Source organism: Cuculus canorus, chromosome 2, assembly GCF_017976375.1.
Source record: "Cuculus canorus isolate bCucCan1 chromosome 2, bCucCan1.pri, whole genome shotgun sequence".
In the NCBI taxonomy this organism is placed as follows: Eukaryota; Metazoa; Chordata; class Aves; order Cuculiformes; family Cuculidae; genus Cuculus; species Cuculus canorus.
In genome coordinates this window covers 126991965-127019622 of record NC_071402.1, presented here as the reverse complement: position 1 = coordinate 127019622, position 27658 = coordinate 126991965, and the positions used below count along the sequence as shown (strand labels likewise).

General features: G+C 39.7%; 1 protein-coding gene across 2 annotated transcripts in view; it reads right to left on the bottom strand.

Moving 5' to 3' along the window:
* Positions 1–27658, bottom strand: part of IGF2BP3 (insulin like growth factor 2 mRNA binding protein 3) — a 111242-nt gene that overhangs the window by 25388 nt on the left and 58196 nt on the right. For both annotated transcript variants that reach the window (XM_009570854.2, XM_009570853.2), the window contains 7 exons: positions 21671–21722; positions 21517–21580; positions 12795–13079; positions 10535–10669; positions 9845–9967; positions 7287–7422; positions 5384–5515 (listed from right to left, as the gene is read on the bottom strand). In XM_009570854.2, the coding sequence (XP_009569149.1) occupies positions 5384–5515; positions 7287–7422; positions 9845–9967; positions 10535–10669; positions 12795–13079; positions 21517–21580; positions 21671–21722 (927 nt within the window). The remainder of the gene's footprint in view (positions 1–5383; positions 5516–7286; positions 7423–9844; positions 9968–10534; positions 10670–12794; positions 13080–21516; positions 21581–21670; positions 21723–27658) is intronic.

Genomic DNA, 27658 nt, shown 5'->3' with positions numbered 1-27658 from the left:
AGCAACCTATCAGCTTAGCTGTACAAGCCCTTTTTGTCATTAGGAAAGGGTGGTTTGATTTTGTGGTTTTGTTTACTGTAGGAAACTACCTTGTTGATTTGGGGTTTTATTTTTTTTTGCTTTTCTTTTATTTTTCTTCCTAGAAGTCTCTGTGCATATCTTAAAACCTGAAAATCAACAGTGATGCTAAACTAAAGGTTAGAAAGAGCATTTGGAGGGCAGTGCTTCAAGAAGCTACAACAGGTATGCAAAAAGATCAGCAGAGAAAGTAGCCCTGCTATGAGCAAAGGAGTCTCTCTGCACCTTCACTACCTTTCGTGCAGCAAAAGTTCCACCATCTCATACAGGACCCTACAGATGTATGAGAGCAGCTGGTGGAAACACTTGAGGAAAGCTGCCCGCTTCCCACTTTTCACCTTCCTGTATGTTTGAGTACATCTGCCATGCAACAGGCAGGAATCCCTCATAACAAGAGAATTAATTCTGCTGCTCTGTTTCAGGTGGTTTGAGGGCAGGATTAACCATCCACAGGTCAGCCCTCTTTCTCCCACCCCCTTGCAATGGCAACTTTCAGATACAAAAGAAATGCAGTCAGATGTACAAGTAAACATGCAAAGTTTCAGTTATAACACGAAGGGTGCAAGCTACTTAACCCCAGTAGATAGGCCAAGTGTATTTAATTGCATGACTGTACACAGTTGGAACTCCAAGACATGGAATTCTTGTTTGTTTGGACCTTTAAAATCTTCAGCATTGCAGGAGAACAAACTTTTGTTCTCGAGAAACAAACACGCACATGTTCTCCCCGAAGTTCAGGAAACAGAACCAACAACTTCACCAAGACAGCTTTGAGCATTACAATTACATCTGAAGCAGTTTGGCTAGGATACTTTTTAAAACACTTTTTGCGGTAACGTATCTTCTGGAAAACATGAGCACGAGGCACATTCCATTTTGCAGAATCTTACTCTCCTCATAAAAAAAAAAAATCCCAATTCTTTGCATGGGTGCTCAGCTCATGCCATTCATTATGAGCAACAGACTAATGAAACTGTAACTGTATCAGAACTGCAAGGCACCAGGCATTTAAGCGTAGACTTAAGGAGAAATATTTAAGGGAAAACAGAAAGTAGTGGTTCTCCAGAGCCAAGAGCAGAAGGACAAGACATCAGCTACAAACAGGCACAGAAAGGCTAATGGCCCTTTGTGTCGTCACACAAGGGCACAGATTAATAAAAAGAACCAACACCATAGTTTTATCACATCACCAGGATTATGAGTAAAATCATGGCCAAGTAACAAGAATTTTTAACCTCTGATATTCTAAACAGAGACATTTCTTAAGTTCTTTCTTAAATCCTACTTTTTCCCCAAACGTTAAAATGTTTCAATGCTTCCAGCATGTTCCAATTTACTTGTCTTTTAGGAGGATAGAGAGTATATAGATCTCAGGTTTTTGCAAAGAGGGACAGGAAAATTCAGGACTCAAATCACAATATGCAATTCCATTGCATCCCCTTTAAATGACTACACAAAGCAAGTGTTTTAAGCAGGCAAACAGAGCTTGGACTTTGCAAATAAATAAACAGTTGCTATATTAAGAATTGTTGCTAGTGACTGGCAACTATAAAAATAGGATTCTTGTCCTGCACTAGATACGGTGCTCAGACACCGTTTGTCATGTATAGCACTATATCTGTAAAAAAAGAGACACCGAGGACAGCCTGGGCGTTGCTGTATGGACTCTGGTGCCAGGACAAAGGGTAAAGCAACAACCAACTTCTTAGTGAGACAGAAAATGCATCTCATTAGATTAACTTAGATGAGTCTCTGTGCAGTAAGACTTCAATGTTCTCCCAAAATGGAACACAGGTGCATATGGACCACAGAGAATGAGGTATCTCAGTCACATGGAAATTGCCCTCCTGAGCATAAGCCAGTCCAAGGAGCTACATGCAAACCTGTGTTTGATAACTTAAACATCTGCTAGGTTTGTGACACTGGACTATTCCTGAAGTGGCTGGAGAACAGCGTTCATGCTCTTGTCAAACACATGCCTTTAAGTTTTACATGAAGAGGGAGAGGATGAAGAATCACACAGCTCATGTTAACAGCTCATGTTAACAGCTAATCCTATCAAATTAATTAGTCCCAAACTCCTGAACACTCAGTTCTGGGAATATTTGGCTATGGCTGTACATAAGGGTGTTCAGACCTGTCACTAAGCTCTGGCAACATAAAATCCTAGATCTGCTTACTATGCAGATTTCTCTTTCCACCCATATAAAATAGGAACAGCGGGAATGTGACAGACACTTGTTTCAATAATTAAGATGACACCTCAGTTTCTTTGGGAACCATTCTTACACAAGGTCACAGAAAATACATCACTAGAAAACAGGATCAATGAAGGATCAATTCCATATGGAATCTCTCCTGCAAAAACACGTGAAGTTCACCCACTTACCTCTTCTGACCCACAGGAGAAACCCCTGTGAGTCCGCCCCCCCAACAAAGTGAAGAAAGGGTCCATACATTAAAACGAAAGCTTCATAACCCTCGTATATATCATAGTGGGGTCCCAAGGTTCACTACATGGTTTGTAAGCACATATTCATTAAAGGACTTCAATGACACTAGATGTCAAGAAGCCCCCAGTGATGGTGTAGCTGAAATTCCTGAACAACACAACTGTGCTCAAGCAAACAGGAGACAGGGAAGAGCCATCCTCATCCAGCCCTGAGCAGAGGGCAAAATTTGCACTAACAAAAACAAGTAACACAGCAGCAGGATAAATTTCTCATGCCCTCATGGCAGCAGTGTTTTCAGAAAGGATTTTCAGCTGCCTGAATAGGATATCCTCAATGCCAGCTACCTAGTGCTCCCAAGTGTGGGCATCCACGCAAAACAAGCTAAAGGGACTTTGATTGCCCAAATGCTTTTGCCAAAATAAGGCATATGAGAAGGTAACAAGTAGCTCATAGGTAAACAAAGTCTCTGTGATTTCTTCTTCTAAGACCTTCTTTCCTTGAAGATTTTTATTTAAGTTTATTTTTTAAAATCCCTTATGAGCTCTCCTAGATCTCCATTTGTGGTTTACCTGCAGCCTTTCAAGTTTTTTCCATTTCTTCTTCAATAATACAGCCAACCTTATTCTTTTGTTCTTTCTACTTCTACATGTCCCAATATCCTATTTAACCGAAGTCCTGAAAACTGTTCTACTAGAGGAAAAAGAAAAATTAGAGGGGAAGAGAAACTCAAATTCCAGAAACTAGCTTCATACGCAAACAAGATTTTAAAGCCTTTGCCCAACAGAGTAAACAAGAAAAAATTTAAATCAGAAACTGCTTTCTAGAAAACTGCATCCAGTAAAAGATAAATTCATACTTTTCCTTGTTTCCCTCTCTCCAGAGGTATAGCTAGTGGAAATAATCTGAGGGACTGTCTTAACTGAAGCCCACTGAACCACCTGCTCTTTTCCAGGTAAGATCACGTATTAGGAAGAAAAGGCGAGATAGTTTCAATTGTTCATGTATTTGTTTCAGAAGTCTTTAGTTTCAGGTTCAGAGGCTGTCTTGATACTACCCCTAACCTCTACAAAAGCCATCGTAGTTTATCCTCCGAATCTGTGAACCTGTCCTTTCTTCTTGTACGTTAGTTTGTTATCTGCACTATGGAATAGGAGCTTATTCTGAGGACTGAGCACACCGTACAAACAGAAGCGAGAGAGAGTTCGGACAGCGTAGTACTTCCAGCTGCAAAGTTTCTACTCTTATTCACAATGACACTTGTTTCTTGATGCCTTTTTTATGGATTTGCCATTATGCTATTTCCAGAAGCCTGGAAACTGCCAGTGATCCTAGCAGGCCAAAAAAGTGCATCTGGTGGTGGAAAAGGCACACTAGTAACAGAATAAGATTGACATCATCAAATTCAGTACTGTGTTAGGTGCATATGTAAAGAAAAAAAACAAGAGAACCATAACAAAAGGAAGAAGTAGGAAAGAAATAAAAATAAACCAAAAGAGGAACAGAACTGTGGGCTTATGGTTCTCAAGAATAGCAAAATAGTTTTCAAATCTGGAGTAAAAAAAAAGAAAACGCTATGCTCTCCATACTATTAAAGTAAAGAAAGTTCTATACTGTTAACAAATCACCTCTAGCTTCTCTTAAAAAAAAAGAGAAGAAAAATTGAGACAATCCATTACAACTGCTGGCATTTTATATAATACAATGAAACAGAAACCTGTATTGTTTTAGTTTGGTCTGCAACTCTAATCAAAGTGCAGAGGGACAGGGGTGGGGGAGAGAATTTGTCATAGAAGCACTGCTATTAGTGAAATAACGAAGTCTAAACGTATTTCCCTTGTAGCATTCACTGGAGCACTTTTTGCTGATAAAGCCACTATTATACTCAACATAGTTTATAATACATTCATAACACCCAAGTTGTCCATTCCCACAAACAATGCAAGAAGTGTGGAATTTTTCCTGTTCCTTGCAGTGACATTTTCTTGGCTTCTTCCTCTGGGAAAAATATTTAGGCAACAACTTCCCTTTAGTGTAACATATATAGCCCCATTTGAATTATTTGGTAAAGTTTAGTGAGCTGTGCTGCATATTCACTTTTCTAGTTCATGAAGAGTCTCAGACTTAGCTCTCTAGATGTTATTGTTGAGCAAAGAGGGCAAAGTCAGTCACATCAGAGTTTGTAAAGTTCCATCATCCACATTTTAGAGTTCATTACAAAAATTCATCTTCCAATGAGCTGCTAACAACAACCACCAGCAGAAACAGGGAAGAGATGAAAAATCACTTGTTTGCAATGAAGCTGTCTTTTCTTGAATGGCAGAGCACCATGTCTTTCCAGAAAGATTCTAGAATTTTCTGATGCAATGAATTATCTTCTGCTCCAAGCAAGAAATCTCATTTATGATTACTTATCAGCACTGGATGTGAGTAAAATTCTATTAAACTTTTTCACGTCTCATAGAGTAGCATAGCAAGTAAATCACAGCTTTCTAGAGATTAATCCACAATTTAAATGCTATACCTTTAGCAATAATGCATTTTGACAGTGCTTTTACATTTATTAAAAAAAATTTATGAGATTTCTGTCTGCAGTAATACAAGTTCTCTAGAAAATAGGATCTAACACTTTGCTAAGAAACTCCATTTTCTGATTTCGCTGAGCATTTCACTAAAAGACCAATGAATGCCTGCTCCCAGCCATTTTCAGTGTGCAAGAAGGAAGACAGACAACATGTAGAAAACTGACAGAACACAGCTACTAAAACATTGTTTCCAGATCTTTGAGGTAACTTGGCAAAAATACAGCAAACTAATTAGTCCACTAGCCATCCAAAATCAGAGATTGCCCTTACCCCAAATGGTGGATATGAAGCCGCAGCAGCAGCAGAGGCAACACTCACTGCGGGAGGTGGTATTCCTGAAGAAGAAGGCGGGAACAGACCCAAGGCATTCAGATTTAATCCAGGAATTAAATGTGCTTGAAGCTGCAATGGCAGAAGAGTTACTTAAGATTTACAATCCTGGTTATTAGCTTTAATTAAAACCCTAGTTGGCATAGGCTATTAACCTTTGGAGAAGATGTCAGTATGCTATTCTAAAAAAACGTTCATCTCCATTACCCAAAGGACTCTGCTTCAAACCTATTTCCCAGACATAAGCACAGACCAAAACCATTAAAAATATGTAGCAGGAAAGGCAGCTGGGGATCAGTTGCTACAACTTAATCAGTGGAACATATGGCCAACTACACAGCAAGAAATACAGGCAATAGTACATTTTACTTTCAGAGTGAACAAAATTATCAGAGAAATAACAATAACAATTCCGGCTTCATACTAAATGACAGCCCTGTAGAAATGGAGAAAGCCCATGCACAAGCCCTGACTTAATACACACACTATAACACCATTCTCTCTCTCACGCCAAAAGGGAAAGATAACCCCAGCGTTCGCTGGGAAGTTGTCAACTATAGAGTCGCACGACCCTTACTTGACTATATCTGAGAGAATTGATAGCATCATGTGATAGGAAGCATTTATTATCTGTGACACAAAACTTGTCAGTATCCTTTTCACTTTTCCAGATTATTGCCCAGTAGTATGACTATGCTCTAAGAAAAAAACTCAGCTACAGACAGACACCATCTCAGGCCATCAAGATAAGCCAATGAGACACCAAAACCAGCCCTCAAAACCTCAATAGATAAAAAACCCTACCCTAATAATCACTACAAATGAAACTTGAAATTCATGCAGTAACAGAGATAGTTTTCTGCTTACCACACCTTTGCTAAAGAGCAGAGCAGCCTTGAGCTCAGCCCTTATTCCTGCTCACTACATGAAGCAAAAGTGTACCACTATAAAATCCTTCACTGTGTCCTCATGTGTAGTTTGTGTCCTGCAATTTGCTTACAGTATGGGAGGTAGAGGAAAAGCAGGGAGAATATTCTCTCCAGCCAGCAAGGAAACGATGAAGAACAGTCATTTCTAGAAAATCAGAGACTGTTGTAAACTGAAAAAAAACATTTCCAATCTGATTCTGGACCATAAGATTTGGATACACACCCAAAAAGCTCTTTATAGCTTATCAAAAAACTCAATCACTTCTCAATATGTATTAGTAATACTTTGGCAAAGTAATAAGGTGTGTTGGTTTTATTATGTAATCACCAATCTCCTTTGAATAATTAAATGCCTTAATCATCTATATAAAAAAAGCCTTAATAAAGTCCTTCTAAATTAAATAATTGAAAGCAGGAGAGATCCTTCTTCCATATGTTGCTATGCTTTTAACATGAAGAGGCTGGGAATCATTAATTTAAGAAATGTATACAAACTAGAGCATATAAGCACGCATTCCTTTAGGTTTTTGCAACAAGAAGAGTCAAATGCTCATTTCATAAGTTAATTTTTCCATTCCACTAACCAAAACAAAGCAGAAAAACCCTTTGTTAGCACACACACACAAATAATAAAAAAAACTCAGCCAAGCCCAGTAGATTAATACAAGAGGCAATCAAGAGAGGTAGCAACAGGGAAATTCCAATGTGGTATTAGGAAGTACATTTTCACAATGAGAGCAGTGAGACAGGGCACAAGCTGCCCCAAGAGACTGTGGTCTTCCTCATTTAACTTTGAAGCGGACCGTATATTGATCAACACCCTTGCTGGGTCAGGGGATCTCCAGAGGTCCCTCACACTTAATTTTTTCTGTGGTTCTAGTTCCAGAAAGGGTCCATGCCACAAGACAACTCACATTCATAGCAGCAATATCATTTTCATAGGACTCCCTGATTTTCTTCATAATTTCTTCCTCAGCCTTGGCACAAGTTTCAATACTGCCTTTAACTGTAATGGTCCTTTCCGGATTATAGAGTGTCAAGTCCTGCAATCTGCAAATGAAAGAGAAGCACAGTTAATTAGCACACAGGGAAGGGTAATCCAGGTTTATCATTTGAGCGTGGTGACATCTGAGCGTATTGAGATTGCCCTCCAAAGAGCGCAGAAGTAATCCATGACAAGGCTCTAACAGTTCTCTGAGAATCTGGAGACACTGTCGTCACAGCAAACGCAATGAAAACCACCACAGTGAGGTTTGGCATAAGATGGCCGAGATGTGCTTTGGAGCAACACAAGATGGAAACCATCATGCTCTGTAGGAACATGAGCTGCAGAGCAGTAAAGCACCATACAGCTGCACATTCCACACCAGACCTACCAGCGAGAGGGCTTTAGACATTTACACACTGCAGAAACACAGACCTTAAGAAACTCTTTCCTTGAGAACAACAGTGGATTCCTTAAGAAAGGAGGGGAAAAAGCCCAGTCCTCAGTGAAGCAGGAGAGCCTCCAAATCCTCCCAGCGGGAAAACCAAAAGCTGTGTGCAAGTCATCATTTGTTGTGAAACACTAGCACCTCCTCAGGGGGGTGGGAAAGGTCACAGCATTGAACTAATGCTTTTTTAGGTGACAAATACTGAACTACTATGGTAAAATGGAAAAAAATGAAGACTTGGAAGCCATGGCTTATCTACCTACAGAGGAAAGGTGAGTTGAAGGGGTGAGGACAAAAAAAATAAGCAGAGCAAGATGCAGGAGTGGTGAGGAAACCCATCATAGGAAGGAGAGAGAAAGAAGCATGCAAGGCTTGCTTTCTTGCACAGTAGGCAGTGTGGCAACCTGCACATCTCAGTTAAACAGCAGCAAGTACAAAATGCATCCACAAAGCAATTCTTAAGTCTCCAGTGTGCAAGCACTGAGTTACTGGCTCAGGAAGGAAAGCGGTGGAAAACACCACAAAGAAGAGAGGAAAGGCTTTCCGAAACCAGCTGTCTTACTTCAACTTTATGGACAAGGTTACCAAAAAGCCTAATCAAAGAGATCAGGAAAAAGACTAATTAGGCAAAGCAGAATCAACGGGCACATGTGCTCTTTTTTATGTACTGATTACACCAGGTGACTTCATGGGGCTATTTCAGGCAAAGCATGACAAGTATAATCTTGAGGCCAAGATTTTAATGCGAACAAACTATTAACTTACTAAATTAAAAAAGACTGTGTGAGTCCTTACAGGCAATGTGTTATTTGTGTCATAATCAATAAAGACAAGTTGGTTTCACAGAATAAAGATCATTATCCCATTTACCCTGTACTTATTTTCTCCTTTAAGAAATAGCATTAACAATCTGTATACTGTTTGCAAACAAAATGTCTATGCCAACACATTTAAGAAAGCATGCTGGCCTTACAAAACCTATTCTTGAAACCTATTCAAGTGCTTTTGCTCCAATTGACTCACTGCTCTTCCTCAGACTAATTCCATAAACATTTAAATACCTTCAGGAAGGTTCTTCCATCCAATTTTTAATTTCCTCTTTTTGAGGAACCTCATTCACTCTTAGCTTCCTTGCCTTCATTTGATCTATTTTCTGCAGTACACTTTGTCTCCTGCATGTATTCACACCTCTTCTTACTACTTAATGTGTCTTCCAAACATTGTCCCTTTTCTACAGTCTAGAAGCCCTATTCTCACCCATTCTGGCTAAAGCCTAAGTCCCGGATGCCCTCAAATGCCTGTAAGTTCATACCAGGGTACTAATTATTCAGAACAGGAGGTTCTCTGAAGACCTATTACTCCAGGGTAAAACTGCTATAAACAGCCAAGCTTCTACAGAGATGTTTATCTAATCAGTGATTTGCAGATTTCCAGAGAAGATGAACATTCCTGTTTAATCTCAGCTAAATTTGAACGGGTGTCAGTTACCTTCACAAACTCACAGACCAAAAGCTACTACTTTGAAGCAGACTAGTCTATCACAGTTTGGCTGCTACTGGCCAAGAGGGACAGAACTGCTACTAAAAATACTCTTTTCAGTATTCGTTTGCTTTATTTCCTTCCCTCTTGTCCAAAAATTTAATCTATACCAGAAGCTAAAACATCACTAATTTCACTCGTTTTCATACATACCTCAGAACTGATCAAGGCTTATAGTTGCAAACATTCGCCATTACGTATGGTATAATATGTTAAAAGCAACCAACACTTAAAATATAGTCTAAACACAGTCTCCGTGTAGCCCATGTTATTTTTAGGCTTGCTCTTGACTGAGTTTACAATGAAGATTCACTGTTTACATTAAATTTAACAGAGCTAAAGTAACTGTTTAATCCACATTATGGAAAGGCTTCCAAGCCTGTTATCTCAGCCTTCAAAACACACATGATATTTTTGTAAGAACTCTGTACCTGAATACACTGCAGCAGCATTGCTACTATTTGAGATCTCACCAAAAGATCAGGCCACCGAAAACTTACGGAGATATCGTGATTTTAGTATCTGTGTCCTGTTCAATTTTCTTCAGGTTTCTTCCTTCTTTGCCAATAAGTCTGCCAACAAAGTTGTTATGTGCCAATATCTTCAGGGGAATTTCTTCTGTACTGTAAGGGAGGTTACACCCAGTGAGACTTTTGGAGACCAGAGTGAAAGTTTTTATGAATGTTATGGATAAACTTTATTTTCCTAGAAACGTCTACCACTCTCATTCACTTATACATGCTTATACTACACGCAGAACGATTTCAAGTGTAACACACATTTCAGCACTATCATCTAAACCTTCATTTGTGACATACCTGCTAAATAAAACTCAGACTGAAGTAGCAAGAGCTGTTGGGAAGGAAGAAATACACCTTAAAACTTCTAGTGACAGCTCACAACCTTACGCTCACTCTGCTGAAAAGCTATTAGTAGCTCAAGAAACTTCAGTATTTGCTCCAGTTTACCTCAAAATTGCAGCCAGACAACAGCTCAAAAATCCAGATTTGTGATGGAGCTAATTAAGCAAGCAGACTATCCTGAAATGTAGAGTCTTAGTTCCTTTTCCTACTTAAATATGGATAACAGCAACAAAGATTCACTTTAGTTTTTAAAGACTGCATCTTTAAATGGAGTCAAGAAGAACTCAGAATTTTTAGTGCTTCCACTATGAAGTGTGTTTTACTCACAATTTAGTATCTTGAGCTTCCTTTTGCATAATCTCCATAATAATTTTACAAGCAGTTGAGCAGCCTTCAGGAGTTGAGTGGATGGTAATTGGTTTCTCAGCAGCACCTGCATTCTCTTTACGATGAATATCGATTCTTGAAAGAAAGAAAAACACTAACTGTAACCAAGTACCGTATGGTAAAGCCTTGCACATTTCCAGCTCTCATTAAAGTAATTTATTTTGAGCTAACACCGACTACTTTAAGTGGTTTAATTTTGCAAAGTATACAACTACTTAAACGTCTGCTAAATACTACTTTTTTATGTTATAAGATAAGGATAGAAGAGACTCTTTATCAGCTAAACCTCATCTTTGTGGGCACTGGGATCTCCTTTCCTCATTAAAATCTCATCAAGATATTCAGGGGAGTTGTCAGACAGTCTGTGGTAAACCACCAAAGACAACATTTCATCAAGTTTTCCCAACACTATCACCAGACCCTGGTGATGCACCAGCAGACTTTCCTAGTCTTTCACATGTCTGCTAGCAACCAGCATCATAGTACTTGCATTCATCCTCAAGATTACTTTCCTATGCTTTCTAAGGCTAAAATTTGTCCTGACATCACTTCTCCTCTAGGCTCCACCCTCTACCACCCTATAACTACTAGCTTTACTCCACAACATGATTTATGTAGTTCTAGGAATTTAACAAAATTAGTTATGACCTGCATCAAGACAATGTTTTAGATATTACTTGTCCTCTGCCAATAACTTCAGGTTACATACTCTTCCCACCTCTGCTTTTCGCTTCCTCTCCTCCCCTTTCCCTCAAATTACAGCCATTTGCAAACTTCAACAACCATGCTACTTTTCAACTTTATTTTCCCAATTCTTTCTGATATTGAGAATTCATTTTGTTTCACACAAGGCAGCATTTTCTAAGAAGCCCATGGCAATCCTTGGTGCAACTGGAAATAGATTTCTTTTTTTATCCTCAAACCAATGAAACGTTGTTCTTGAAATCACATATCTGTGAAGCTAGCAACTTACAATTATTTCTGCTCTAGCCAGCCTTCTTTTAAGACATAAAAGCTTTCCTTATGCCAATCTTCCATTTTTTTTATAGTCTGAGAATTGGGTGGTTTAGATATCACCTGAAAAATTGGTTACCCATAGGCAAACTCTAACCAAGTCTTGTCAGGACACCACAAATCTCTTAAATCTGTGTTGTTAAACACAGCAAACTGTCTCCTGGGTTACGAAATGCTAATGAAAAGGTGGAAGGAACATGATAATATTGTGACTGGGGGACAAGGAAGTCCCTTCGTTTGCTAGGGAGGGGGGTGTAATTAGAAAGGACTCCCTTATCCTTATTAACTCCTCCCAAAACTGAAGCCACTCACCCTTGTAGCCCTCACATGCAGCTCATTTCCAGGTCCTGCCCACTGTAACTGCAGAGCTGGGGGCTCACACTAGCAAACTGCTGAAGGCAGCATCTTTCACTCTCAGGGGTACCCTGGAAGAATTCTTTGAATATGACCTCTACCTCCCTTTGCATTTGTGTTGAGCTCTTCCTTGTGGGTAGGGATTTAACATGCACTGAAAACAATCTCCTCCAGTGTCTCTAGACCCTAGTACTCTTAAGCTTCTTAGGTCACTTAGCAGCTTGGTTTTTGCCTCCTGTACACTTCCTCAATCTGTGTTTTTGTGTGGTCTGCAACTTGATAGCAACAAATGTCTTGAATATCAGAAATACATGGAGGAGAGGCATAAGGAGTAGTGAGGGGAGACAGGACAATTATTTTTAATTCCCTTCCCTCTTGAATTGAAAATACTTTAAAAAACCTAAGAAGGCCCTAAATTAAACTAAAGCTAGAATAAATACCTAAGGACTTGGATATGTCCCCAGTGACTGCATGCCCCACAGACCACTGTATTACAGCTCTTTCAATTTCACTTTTTATACCAGAACCTCATTAGTACATCTGGAAGCAAGCTCTGCAGCATCCAACACCATCCTACTAGCACTGCCTGGCTTCATTTTTTTAAAAAGAAGGTAGAAACAAGTCAGCTCGTATTTGAACATGTGTCAAGGACAGAATTCTGTGCTAAAATAAATCTTGCAAAACATTTCCTAGTCACCATTATCTTCATTTGCTCTCTGACTAGAGGCAGCATTTGCACTACTGCTAGCTGTGAAGTTTCACATGTTTCCCTTTACTTTGGAGATAAGGACACTATTAAGGATTACAATTAGAGTTTCATAAAATAACTTACTTGGACTGTGTCTGCTTCGTAATGTTCCTGATTGTTGCTCCTTCTTTCCCAATAATGGCTCCTACGAACTGTGTGGGAACCAGCATCCGTAGAGGAACGTCCGATTGTGGTTTCTGCCTGGTGGTTGCGCCGGGTGATCCTTGCCTTGGAGGACCTCTCTGTCCAAATCCACGTCTTCCCTGGGGATGTTGTTGCGGAGGTTGCTGGGCTGCCATTTCATCGGGGATGTATGCAACTTTCAAGGAATAGTTTTCAAGCTGAAACCCATTCAGTTTTTCTATTGCTCTGTTTATTTGCAAGTGAAAGGAGAGAGGAGAAAAAAAATCCACAATCACACGCAGGGCCTTATGAAACGACAAGTTGTTCAGATGCAGACTTCTGCTCTTTCTAAATCATATAACAAAGATAAAAATTGATTTGAAGATGAAAAGTTACATTCAAAATCCTTCAGTCAATGTTTTGATTACACAACTTTTTCTTAAGTCACCATATTAAGGACTACAAGTTAGTTCTTGCTTGCTCTGGGCTTCCGTGCACTTTAAAGGTTTTGCTGGTGCAACCCGATCAGCAAAACCTCACGGGAGACAGAGCTTATACACTAAAAAGCATTCTTTTGCCTGATTTAATTTAAATCAGTTTCACAAATAGAATTAAAGCTGCACCAGAGGGAAAACTTTTTAGCTGCTATCACAGCACCTTAATTACAAGTTTTGCCAGCACAGCTATTTGGCTGGAGTTTTTGCAATAACTGACATAGCTATGACAGGAAGAATAAAAAAAAAAAAAAAAGATATATGTAAGAAAGCTCTTAGTTCCTTCTCAGCAGGAAGGAAAGCATTCAAAGCCAGTCAGTGGCATTCGAAACACTGCTCAGCAGACCGCAACAGCACCTTGCAACTTAACTAGACATGTTGTAAGCAGGTTTAAAAGTTAACCAGGAAATTAAAGCCAACACATCTGTTACCCATGCAAAGGTGTTGGAAGGCATTTAAATGGTGTTTCAAGTTCTCTTGTGCGTTTCGGCAAAGCAGAGTGATGTGTGAAACACCACAGAGGGATATTGCCCAAATGCAGTCACATCGTGGTCTGTCATGGTCTGAATCACCACCTCGTTGCTCAGGTCTCCCTCTGCTCAGCCTCCTTTTCTAGCCAAGGTGGGGACAAGTTTGCAAGTCAACATGATCTGCTGGTCATCTCCTCTTCACAGAGGAGCTTAAAGATGACAGACTTCTGGAATGGAGTAGATCTTCCACTTACAGAGAGCACAGCTGATAAAATTGAAGATCCAGGAAACAATTGGAATAACTAAGCTATACACAGAACACTGGTATGCTAGTGGCATTAAATTAACACATCTGCCCAAGACAGACATTAAGTTTCGCTAGAGAAGGTGTATTATTCAGATCACCAGCAATACGATATATTGATATCGCTGAAACTGTTTTGTTAAAAGGCTCCAATAATCATATGCTCTGGAGCAAGGCCTCTGAAATTCAGAAACTTAACCCAGTCCCTCGATTCATGTACCCTTGCAGGTCATCACTGCCAGTTTACTGAACACTGCCCTCAGCCACACTTTTACTCCTGCCTCTGCTGCACAGATAAAAGACAACACTAACCAATTGCCTAGATTTTTTTTGAAGGTAGACAGTGAGAAGTACCACTTCTTTCCCAGGTGTCCCATCTGACAGTCTGGGTCTCAAGCAGCTGTAGGACCCAAGCAGCAGCTTTGCAAGTGAGAAGTGGTAGACAGGTACTGAAGATAACATGCCCCTCATATTCCAGGGCTGAACCAGCATCCTTGAAATACTCCAGTCAGATACTAAAGGGCTTGTGACAAAACAAATAATTTATGTCTTTGGAACAGTGTTTAATAAGGTCTGGCAATAAATGAGGCCCGAGGCAATGCCAATGAAGAGGGAAAGAAAAATATTGAATAACTGATCACTGCTCATTAAATACTTCTGTTCACCAAATGAGACACAGGTCCTTCGGGAACTGGTCAGGAGCGTAATTGCTCCCATAACAGAAGAATCTCTTACAGCATATGGCAAAAAAAAAGATGGATTAAATTTTGCTAAGGCAATTTCAAAGCTGCCAATTGTTAACTTCTACTCCATGGACTTTGAAGTGTTCTATTACATAGAAATACATGTTTACAAAACAAAAGAGCAATGAGCAGCTGGACCAGTAAAATTAGTGTTCCTATGGATTTGCCTCTCAAGTTTTAGTTTCTGCATAGATTTCCAAAAATTGAAAGACATTTTGCTGAGGTCTCTCAACGTGGAGATCCTATCTGGGAAAGGAGTCTGGAGCTTTTCTTTTTTATGCATCCTGAATATACTAAGTTCTTGTTGGTTGCAAATATCCAAGACCTCTATTTCTGGGCTGAGTTTTAGTGAAATCAGCCAAAAAGCTGAATTGCTACCAGGGAGGGAAATGGCACTAACGGAGAGTACAGTTGTACAAGCCTGGTTTCTTTTGGAACCAAACATCAAGATGTTGGAGAAAGGAGCACCAACAATTTTGCAAATGTGCTTGTAGGCTCCAGATTAACATCCATCACAACTCATTCCCTTCCATGCATTCATTGGACAAGTTCAGACATTGTTTCTTTCCCAAAATGCTTCAGTCTCCTCTGGCTTTAAAACAGCTTAGACCAGAATTGCAGCACTAATACAAAACTTTACATTAAATCAGTTCATAAGACTTATTACTCTTCATTAGAAGTGGTAGGGGATGAAAAGACTACGCTTTGTTTGCAACCCAGCTATATATCTACCACATTTTTCACAACAAAAGTTCTACAGCAACAGCAGTCATACATATATATGTGCCATATTTTCCTGGAAAGAAGGTTGAAATTTTTCTACTTAAGAATAACTTATACATGACTAAATGGTTCTATACAACTCTAAGTACCTTAAAGTCAAAAGAAACTGAGAAAAGTTCATTTGCCGTTGTGGAAAATAGAATCATAGAATGGTTTGGGTTGGAAGGGACCTTTAAGATCATCCAGTTCCAAACCCCCTGCCATGGGCAGGGACATGCCTCCCACTAAATTGACAGCAGTGGACAATCTCTGGTCAAAGCCATATGATAACATGGAAAAATAACACTAAAAATATTGGATGGGTTGGTTTAGGGCAAGTACTTCAAGGCAAACCTGCTTTAAACGTCACTTCTCTAGTCGGATACTGGAGATACTACAGTATTTGTAGTACTATACATGAGATTCTCTAGTATACTGAGATGATGCAGCATTATCACTTCTTTAAATTCCTCTAGATATTTCTAGATAAAACTTTAAAATACCTATTTACCCTCTGAGTTGGACTTGTCCATATTTTATAGGCTGATTTGTTTTATAATTTGACTTTTTCAAGTGACAAAAAGTCAAAAGAAGAGTCAGTAATAAAACACTGTTCTCTCAAGCCTTTTGTGGAACTGCTATTTCCTGGGTAGGTGGTCCCACATTCTGCACTGATTTGGGCACAAGATAACGTGCCAAGATAATTAATTTTCAGTGAGACAGCCAATACAGGGTTCTGGTGCATTTCTTACAGTAGACACAAGCCTACAGCTTTTGAAAAGTGACCTTGGCCTTTGAGCCTGGCCTGGCCTTCAAGAGGTTTTAGAAGTATTGCTGTACACCTTTATTTCACTGTTCTGAAGTTGTATTTATCAGTTTTGTGGCATAAAACACAGGACTAGAATCAGATAAGGTGCTGTCTCAGCAGTCCTTCAGCGTCGTAACAAGCTCAAAGTTTTAGAGACATTGACCCACTGTCTGGGTAAAGAAATAAGGAGAGAGATGAGTGATAAAGAACTGTCTTCTAAATGGATGCAAAATTCCTGTAAAATAGCATTTAGGAGAGCACACCCCCATCGCAAAACTTGAGCCTCTGAGGACAGCAAGTGACTGGTTCTGCAAAGCCATAGTGGCACCCATTTCAGTCAAGGCTATCATCATTGTTGCAGGCCACCAAATACACATTAAATCCAGCTCTTTTTGCAAAGCACACACTCACATTGACTGACAACATCAGAATCCCGAGTCCAAAATCACAGCAACACCACCTCTTCCTTTCCAAACAGGACTGGGGGTCTTCTTCTATGACCACAAGTTAATAAAGGCCATGCAGTCTACCTCTGTCAGAGGGCACCACTGGTGCTTACTGAAACAACCCACAAACCATCTTTTAGACAAGGGCTAAAATGCCTTAGAGTCACTTAACGAGGACAAAGATAGCGAAAAATTCAGTAAGCTTCATTAAGATGTGCCCTCCTCCCCTAAATCTTCTTTAAAGATTAATATTTAGTGGAAATGAAAAATGTTTCCATTTCATATATCAGCAAGCGGTAGTATGCAGGAATCAGTGTAGTTGAAATATTTTTCATAAGACGAATTCATTAAGGGACTGCAGAAACTACTGCCCGTGCTCTGCTGAGATGTATAACAGCCCAGTTTACGTTCATGTGATAACTCCTGAGAAGCAAAGAGGATAGCAACATAAAACGAAACCTTTAAATAAATATTGTGTGAATTAGTCACACAAGTTTTTCCCATTAAAATAACATCTCACCACTGTCCTCTGGTGAGCTCCCCATGAGAGGATGCTCGCCCAGCCTTCTCCCTTCTGATGCTAGTGTGGAGGTTAAACGTCCTCGATAAATGAATACAGTAAAAGCACAGTCTTGTGCTGGAAATCATTCATCTGTTGATAGCACAATGGCACTAAGCACTACATGGTGAACATATTTAACTCCCACATGCAGCTTGTACGTACACCACCTTTTTTCCTCCCAAAACAGACACTTTTGCATACTGACAAGAGACATACATGGTATTTTTCCTTTGGTATAATGAATTCTTTTGCATTAGATAAAAACAGTTTTCATTAGTATTTCTGAAAACAAAAACAAAGCAAAAAAAAAAACCTAAGCTTATAATCATACACCACTGAATTTTCAGTACTATCGTTCCTATGGCAACATTAGCCCTGATCCATGATGGCATGTAAAAGTATTAGTTACGTGAACTCTTATTCATTCATCAAGGCTACATGTTGTGTGCACACACACAGTTTATGTGTCAATGAACGGGTAAAAAATTGTTTCTTTTTGCAAGCTCCTGACATTGCAGCCCACACTGAAGATATACCATCAGTTACAAGACACAACCAAATGCGCATACCTCAATCCTGAGCTAAAAAATAAGAAAAAATAAACACTTAGCCCCATACTAAGCCAATACGCACCCACTCCATATATGTGAGGCCATCTTCGAGCAAAGTTTCCCTTCCAAAATTCTGGGTAGAGATAAATCCTGTACCATGCACTAGACACCTACACATTGGAACATTTTGGGGAAGGAAAGAGGAGGTGGTATAACATTCAAAGATAACAGCCATAATTTAGGTGGCAGCACATCACAAGCACACAGTCAGTGTGTCCTATTGGCTGCAGTCGGGGATCGATACTGGGAGAAGGAGTGCCCTTCAACAAGCAGGTCCCAAGCTGTCTCAGGACCTATGTGCAGCTGGTTGGGTTATTCAAACTGAATTGTAGGCTCCAGGCTCTGCTGCTCCCCCTCTGAACTCCTCTCTTCCAAATATTCCATAACCCACCACAACATTCAGTAGTTGTGTGCACCACAGCAACATACGCATGATTTGGAAGGCTCTCTCCAGTTGCTGGGGAGGATAGCAGCAGGGGCAGTTTCCAAGCTGGAACAACTCCGTCTTCCTCACAAGTGCTTGCAGGAGAGGAGGATATGGATGGGGTCACAGAGATGCCCTGGCAGTCCCAGACTTCTCTCCACAAGCCTACTGGGCTTCCCACGAGTACCTGACCTGCCATGCTGGCTCCTCTGCTCTGGTCAAAGACAAGGAGCAGCTTCCTGCCTGTTCAGCTAGGAAAGAGAGACATCACCATGACAGGTCAAAGTCACAGACCTCCATTCCAACTAGAAGTTAATAACTGTGCCTGTCTCAGCTTTTGGGTGTTTGTGTGCTCTGTCTAAGACTTGTTTGCCAGAAGGACTGCAGCACTCTTCACTGATTCTGCTTTCCAAGTTGATTTTAGATGCAGCCCTGTACTGAATATGCTGCAACTGCAGTACCAGCCTAGAGAAAAAACAACTCTGCCACAACAATTAGACTTGCAAGACAGAAAAAGGCTCAGTTTCCCAGCTGGGTGGAACCAAAAGTTTTATTCAAAAATAACATCCTCTAAGAAACACATACCACACTTGTTTAGAATTACATGTCAAAAATACCCTCAGATTGTGTAAGAGCACCTTCACAGCACAGCATCACTGCTACACACTTTAACAGGCGCAGCAGTGCCATACAGTCCATCCAGCAGAGAAGCAGCCAACTTTGCACGTTTTGTCAGCCAGCACTGACTGCGAGGTTAGTTTGCGTGTTGCAAGAAGTGCAGAAAAGACGCAATTAGAACTGGGGACCCACTGTATGCGGTGATGTAGAACATTTCATCACAGCATTTGCTCCAAAAGTTATGGTTAATAGCATAATTTACCCCAAATAGCTAAATCTCAAAACACAAAGCTTGCTATCAGCTGCCGATTCTCAGTGACTCTGAACAGCTTTCAATAAAGTCAATTCTTGTTACTCCTTGTGCTGCACAGGCTGACCAACATTGCCTTTTATCAGCTACCAGCACTCATGTACCATTCCCCCTCCCATAGCCACTGCTGTCCACCACAGCCAGTTCCAAGAAACAAGAGTTAGATCATGTCTGGGAAAACCATTCAACTGGAACACCATCACTACCGAAAAGCCACACATGCACAGGTCCTGTAGCGAGTGAGTCTCCATTGCAATTCTTCACAGCTTTTTCCTACACAAACCTCTATCCAGCCTCTTGTCCACTTAAGGGTTTCTAAATGGTTGTAAGGTTGCACCACGAACCCAGCCAGTGTGAGCTAACATTTTCTATACAGAAAATACTCCTCCCTTAGAAAGCCCTGTGTCTATATCAAACTATTCACAAAAATAATTCAGGGCTCCTCCAAGCCTTGAATTGTCCTGTTCAAGGCAACCAAACTGTCATCATTCAACCTGCATTGCCTCAGGTCCTCCTCCAGCATTCATGCTGGACACTAATTCCCCTGTTTCAAATTCAAGATGATTTCAGTTATTGCCATGTGACTTCTCATACAAAACAAATTCTCTTACGCTTCTTCACAGTCTTGGCTTCTCTCAACACTTCCCCAGGACTGACCTTAAAATTTAACAAGTACAGTTTGAGGAGCGGAAAACTGTATGTTGCCGTTCTCAACTTCGGAAGTGAGTGCACAAGTCAAGGAACCCACACCACAGATGACAGACAGCTAAAAAATATGCATCAGGCTTCTTTTTATGTTATTTTAGGTACTTCCTCCTCACATTTTCAAAGAAGAAGCTGGCGCACAGCATTAGCTTTCAATATTGCACCAGAGGTTTCTTCAGACCGAGGTATTAAACATTTTTCTCATACTGCACAACAGAATTAGAAACAGAAGAACCTGAAGAATAACTTGAATGATTCATGTTTTGAGAAAAGTTAAATAGTGACTTCAAGAAAAACATTGTTTCCTTCCACTCCAGTGTACAAAGGAGACACCACTGACAAGTTTCTCACCACATTTGTTTAGAAAATGCTAACAAGTAACCTAATACTTTGAAAGATTAAATACATGTGTTGTATTCCAGTTACACAGGGTTGTAATTACTTAATTATATGTACAAATATTATTTCATTTGTAATTTTGAATTAATGCATCCCATAAGCATACTCTGCATCTTAACCGCTGATTTAAGTTAGCCACAAGGTGGCAGAAATTTCAAAGTTAAAATAAAAAGATCATTTAGGCTCTTCCCTAGGTTTGGTTTTGTTTAACCTGCTGCTACACTCAGAAAGAAGGGGAAAATATGTTTGTGTCATCAGGTTCAAAATTAAGGAACACACAAGTCCTTTTACAACTGCTGGAAAAGCAAAAATAAACATATAACATGGTATGTAATAAGGACATTTAAAGGTAAAGAGTATTAAGGAAATTAAGTAAAGCAAAACATTATGGTTTTAAATTTTAATACCTAGATTAAAAGTTCAATCAATTACTAAAGATACAACCAAGCATAAAATATGTGGCCTAAATATCAAAAAGCCCAAGTAAATTATTTTGGGTACTTTGATGATGACCCTTGTGTGCTTGGAAGCAACATTAAATTTCCTAATTAAAAAGAACAGTTTAAGGGAAAATTGTAGCAAAATAACAGAAACAAGTAGGACAAGGATGCAGCTGCTAGCCAGAAAACAGACAGAACAGCCAATACTGTAAAAGGGCATCACAGAGCTTTTTTAAAATATGACAAGAAACCATTCAGGAATACCTCTATTCCTCTGTCGTTAGCAAATCACTAGCTTCCTGCCTTCTCAATCCCTTCCTGCTCAGTCAAACAATTTTACTCAAATCTTCAAAACTCTTAATTTATTTTTAATCGAAGTGAAGAATAAGTTGACAACAAAAAAATAGCGGATTAAGGTAAAGCATGCAAGACTTGGCAAGGGGAAAGACCAAGAGACTCTCTTAAAAGTTAATTCTTCCATGATCAATTTATCAATAAACTAATCAGAGGCAAAGTTGCACATAAAATTGTAACAAGAATTCCCAAATGCACATTAGATGAAAGTAACAATTAAATAAGATACTTACTGTCTAGCCTGGTCCTTATTGCCGTAGGTTACATTTACAACTGCAGTCTCCGTGTCAGTATTCACTAGAGGAAAACACAATGAGGATCGTTTAAGTTCAGTATGGAGTCACTTCCCACTAAAAATTTAAAAGAAATTTGAGACCAAAGCCATACCTTGCTCACAGTTCTCCACTGTTCCATATTGAGCTAGCAAACTATCCAGCACCTAGCAAGAGTTAAAAGAAATGACAGGTTTCAGTTTCAAAACAGACTAACGAAAAAAAGGCCTGTAAAAAACCTAAAGTTTCAATAATTTTGTCAGAACACACAGTATTCAAGACATCCGCTCCAAGAGGAAGAAACTTTAACTCTTTTGGGAAGAAAAAGAACATACTGCTTGTTCTTTTTCTTGCATCAGAAAATCTGAATTTAAAACCTCATGAATGTGAAAATATGTAACAACTCCAAGAAGTCACACCACAATAAGTCCCAAGTTTTGCAAATAAACCTCCAAGTCACCTGTTCTCAGAGTGGGCTAAAATACAGGTAGGAATAATTAAAAAAATAATAAATCTTGGATACATGGAAGGATATTATTCCAAATACATATATGTAACCTTGCTGCTGTTTGGGTGGGTTTTTTTCTTCCCAATACATAGAAACGTTCTCTTACTTAGTGGGGGCTTGTCTATGTTAACTAGAATAACTAGCACATCAAGACCCATTCTGCAGTTATTTTGATTGTTTTCCTAAAGACACATTCCAGAGGAACCACTCACAATTATTTGAAAGTCACAATTCATTTGTCTTTTACTAGAAAGGTAGGGAGGAACAAGAGGAAAAAGAAATTCAAATAAAGTAGCTCTCCTCAGCATAATTTGTTTTGTTCTAATCAAATGGAGGATGAAGAAGGGGCAAGAAACAATGAAACTGGACAAAGCATCAGAATACTGCAACAAAAACATTAAAACACCCACAGTTTTGTATCACTTCTAAAATTCACACAGTATATACTCTGCTTTCTTCTGGAGAGAAGTAATGCTCCAGAAAGCAGTGACTGTGGCAGTAACTAACACAGAAGACAAGAAGACCATTGTAGTTTACTGCACCCTAATGTTTTGTCTCAAGAATTAAAGTGATGCTGGAACAATTCACAATTTACACCAAGTGAAAAAAGTAAACTTGCAATCTCTCTTGCAACCGAACTGCTGTTCTCCACTTCAGGTATTCTTTTAAGGTGAAATGTCAGTATGAAAAGGAGTAAACCCTTTGGGGAAAGGAGGGAAGGAGAGACAGAAGGAAAGCAGCAGGCAGAAAAATGCATCTGTGCAGCCTCTCATTCCAGTAAGCTTCCACTTATTATAACCAGCAATTGAGCATTCACAAAACCCCAGTCCCTAGAAATGTAAAACCCAGAGTATACATCCTCATGAGATTAAGAATTCAAAGTTATAATCTATTAATGTACCTTATACTTTTACTACAATATAAAAGCAATCGTTAAGATGAATTGCAGTTTATACACCCAAACTTAATGACAACTTACATCAGGACAATTTCCAATCTTTACCACCTATTAAAATTGAATTGCTCATAGATATTTCAAAAGCAATGCTTCAAACCAAGCATTTAAAATGCAATGTGTTTCTCGCCAGGTTTGAGCAACACATTACTACTTGTAAATGCAGAATTTCCCCACCCTTGGACAGAGTCTGGTAAGTTTTCTTCACAACACTTTTGTTTTCATAGACAGGTTAATTGTCTTCTCCTTCTGCAAGTATAAATTATTAGCCCAGTCTGAGTGCCTGCCTTTTCAATCCCCAAAAAAATCATATTTTTGCCATTCCTCAGATCTGATAATTTGAAACTATCTAAGAAAAAAGTTTGCTCTGAAATTCTCTAAATTTTACTGAAGCAGAAATGTTTCAGGGGATTAAAACAAATTAAATATATGTGGAAAATCCTTTTAAGACAATTGAAATGTTGGCACAGAAAAATGTGAGAGTTGCAAGGTCTTGCAGGCCTGCAGCCACACTCCCACACAAGCCAGGAGAGTCACTACATGCGATTAGAGGAAAGACTTCTTCCATAGATGGCTTAAGTGGTAATAATGCATCCACTGAAATCAGCAGGTGAGCAGAATCTCAGGTGGGGTCAGGATTGTAAAACAAGAAAGGCAAACCAAGTCCCTGGCTTAAAGATCCATTCCTAGATGTTTACTTGAAAGAGGATACTGAAGAGTTCATTAGTCTGATAAAGCAGTTTCTTTGTTTCTACAGTATGCCAACACCCGTGCTGTATTACACAGCTAACCACACTATGATGTGAGCCAACATCTTTAGTTAGTTAGAACAAATTTGTATTACATTTGAACAGTGCAGACCACCAGCTCATGCCCATTCTGTCCCAGAGCTGCATTCACTTTGAAATCACAGAATCTCATTTTCATCCTTAACCATACACAACAAGAACAAAGGTGGAATGCCAGAGGTAGCAAAAAAGCTTTGCTGGATAATAATCAATATTTTGTAAACTCTTTTCATATTAAATTTATATTCTGGGCTAAGCATACCTTTACGTTAAGACCCATGTAATAAAGTCACCAGCTTCACTAAGAAAACAAATACTTTAAAACTGAATTCACAGAACTTAAAGATATTCTTCTAAAATCTACTTTCAGCGTGTTTCTGATCAGCTATGAAAACTTCAACAGGCTAGCCTTGCATCTGCTCTAAGAAGCCTAAAAGCCAAAAGACTCCTTCACTGTTAATGTTAAAGATAATCCAGAATGGCGCATTCAGCATACTACCCCTCTTTACCAGGAGTTCTCCACTTATGCTGCTCCTTAATCCCTTTCTGAGCCATTTTAGTAAGAGACTGTGTCCATCTGGGCTTTAATCCAAGTGATTTGAGTTTCCATGTTCTTAAAAGAGTTGTTTTACCAAACAGATTTATGAGAAGTTTCCTCAAAGGATTGGAGCTTTCTTCAACTGAAATGAGAGACAGTTCTCTTGGGTCAAGGACTCTTGCTCTCCACAGCACTGTCCTCAGCAGCCATTTGTATTTTCATCACCATCACTCTCATGCAGCAAGGTTTTAAGTGTGATCAATTCCACAGGGGCAGCCTTTTAATCAGACTGTATTTAAAATGCACTAGTAAAAGAAGTTGCTGCAGCAGCTGAGGTAAATGCACATTTGAGGAGCAAGCTCCATGGGTAAGAACACTTTTAACTGAACCAGCTGGTCCAGTTCTGAGAAGTCATTGGACTGTATTCAAATCCGGATCCTCTATCATAACTCATTTGAAAAATACAGAACTCTGCTCCTGTACGTTCCTTGCTTCACACATGTATTTACTGCAACAGCCAGTTTCTATTCACATCCTTCATTTTTTCATACTTCTCTTCACACTGTCTCTTCCTTCTCCCCAAATTTTTTTCTGTCTAGCCCCAAGCCTCCAGTTCTGCTGCAAAACAAACATGCTTTGTTTAAGCTGCTCTTCCATAACACTCTTGGTGTACAGCCTTGTTGGGCAATCAGAACAAAATTTGAAGCCAAGTTGGTGGTGCAGCAGCAATTTTGATGAGCAGCTGAAAAGAAACTTTATTTGTATAAATATCTAATCTAAGAAAAACAGTCTTTCCTTTTCTTGTGCTCTCCTTGTAGTAATTGTATAAACTGGGTCTCCTGCCCTTGTTATAGCACAGATGTCTCTCTCACAAAAAGCTGTAGTCTTATACCATGGACTTACATTCATCAGGCTCTAAAAGGCAATTCTGACTTTCTTATGAACAGCATTACCCTACACCAAGCCCCATAAATCAAAGCTGCTTTACAAGGAGAAAGAGAAACAACGAAATGCTGCTCTTCGGTAGAGCCAAGAGCTCAAAGCACGCATTAAAATACCCTGGTTCTCATGCACATCTCACAGGTTTGGAAGTAGCACCTTTGAACAAAGCAGAGCAGTTTTCTGCACTTTCAGAACAGTCTATTTCATACACATCTTATGGCACTGTAGGATTTCTGCCCTGTGCCATAAGCAAATTAGTCTCAAGACATCTGGTCCAGAAGTGCTGTTATCCATATTGTTTCTCTCACGTGCAATTATCAATGGGAACTTCACAGTGGTGCAGCAGAACCTGAAGTTATTTTTTCCACTTAGGTAGAGCAAATCCATTAGACCACCACACCCTTGCTCCCACAACGCCTGTCATGTTGATTGTGAGTTAAAATTAGGCAATACCACTGAAATCACAAATAGCGGAGGCAGAAAAGAGATGGGAGGATTAAGGTCATTCAGTAAAAGATCACGTGGAAATTTTTGGCTGCAAACACTTTCAGTGTTCTGGGTGATTTAACAAAAGAAGAGGGAAAGAAAAATGTCAGGCAACAATATGAGGAAAGAGAAGTTGTTAGCACAACTGGCTTTTTAATTTAAAAGAGGAGAAGTGGCACAAAAGATGACAAAAGAGCCAGGTAAGAAAGGAGAGGTGCAGAGCAATGCCAACATCAGTCCAGATATCAAGCCGGGCTGGATCACTAACATCATCTGCACCTTTCAACTATATAAGTTGGTATACATTAGTCCACAAAAAAAGGCAATTTTTTTTATTTAATGTTACTAATGCAGCACAACTAGCCTGATGCGACCCCCACAAGCCCCTCATGCGCTAAAATTTGCGGCACAGTGGGAGCAGAGTTGGCATTTTGTGACTGCAATGTATGAAACAGGAGCTCAGCAGAGCCACCATTGCTCTCACAGCCCCACCAGCTGCCAACAACTGATGACAGCAAAAAGGCTCTTCGAAGTATCTTCAGTTTGGTTCAATCCTTTCATTGGCAAAAAAAAACACGTCCGCAACAGGAGGCCTTGCTAGCATGGATTTACAAGGAAAATTAAATATGAAGCCCCTAATAAGTCCCTAAGAAAGGGGTCATTTTTGAAAGGTATGATTGGACAACACTGCATCACCTGCATGGAGGCTGTGATGAACCTATGAGCATGGCTCCAGGTTGCCCAGAACACCTCCCAGCCCGGGCAGCCTGGCTGGACCGCTGTCACTAGCCAGAGCCCTAATACGGTAACTTCACCAAAAAGAATGTAAGAGCACATCGGTCCCTTGTAAAGGCAAAGCAGGATGGACATCGAGTACCCAAACCAGCACGTGGTCTGCCAGGACAAAGTTATTCCTCCAAAATCTTGTGAAAACATTCAAATAGGCAAAATCAGTTTGCAATGGCTCAACACATTGCAGCATGTGGTGACTGTGTTTTTCATCTCATAGGCCCTCCAACAAATATCCAGCTTACTGTCTCATGAAATCATGACCATAGTCTGGAAGAATCAGAAAAATAAGTCTGGAAGCTGCTGAAGTCATTGTTTGCACACACCAGAAAGGCAGCGCCCGAAAACAATAACTCTGGCTTATTTACCACATCCCATACAAACCCTGGAGTGAATTCTTCTCCTGGGAACTTACAGTTACATCCAAATGTTCAAAACTATTAATAAAGTTTACCCTATAATACAATTCTGTTTAGGTGGCATTACCAGGGTTTTAAGAATGTAAAGCTGAACCACAGAGAACAAAGCCAAAATTGTCAAAGGAACTACTAATTGAGTGACCAATTTAGACACCAAGGGCTTGATTTTCCACAGCGCTCAGCACGTCTGCATGTTCAAAGTGCAGCTTCAAAGCCACTTTCGGTGGCAAGGAGAACACTGCCCTTCTGCAAGAGAGACTTGAGGCTTGTCACAAGACAAACTGAAGAGAAGGCACATTTAGCAACTAATAGCAACTTCTGCTTAAATAGTTTGCACAGCACCAAGACCAGAACATGCAGAATTCAGTTTGCCACGGCAGCATTTGATTGCCCTAACTAAAGGTGTATATCCTTCTGTAAGTCTTCAACTTACCATAAAATTAAGAAAGCGTGTGGTGAGTTACTGAGGTGCAAACTCATACACTAAAGTCATCTTCACTGCATACACTGGACTTGTTAGTCAACAGCAGAGCTGTCCTCTAGCCTGAGCCAACATCCCTCCCTGCAGCGCTAAGAGCAAATACTAGATCTTGATTTACCTTGTTTTCATTTTGGAACATCTGAAATATTTAATTATAAAAATAAGGAGATAAGAATTTACGTGGAATATTTCAACTT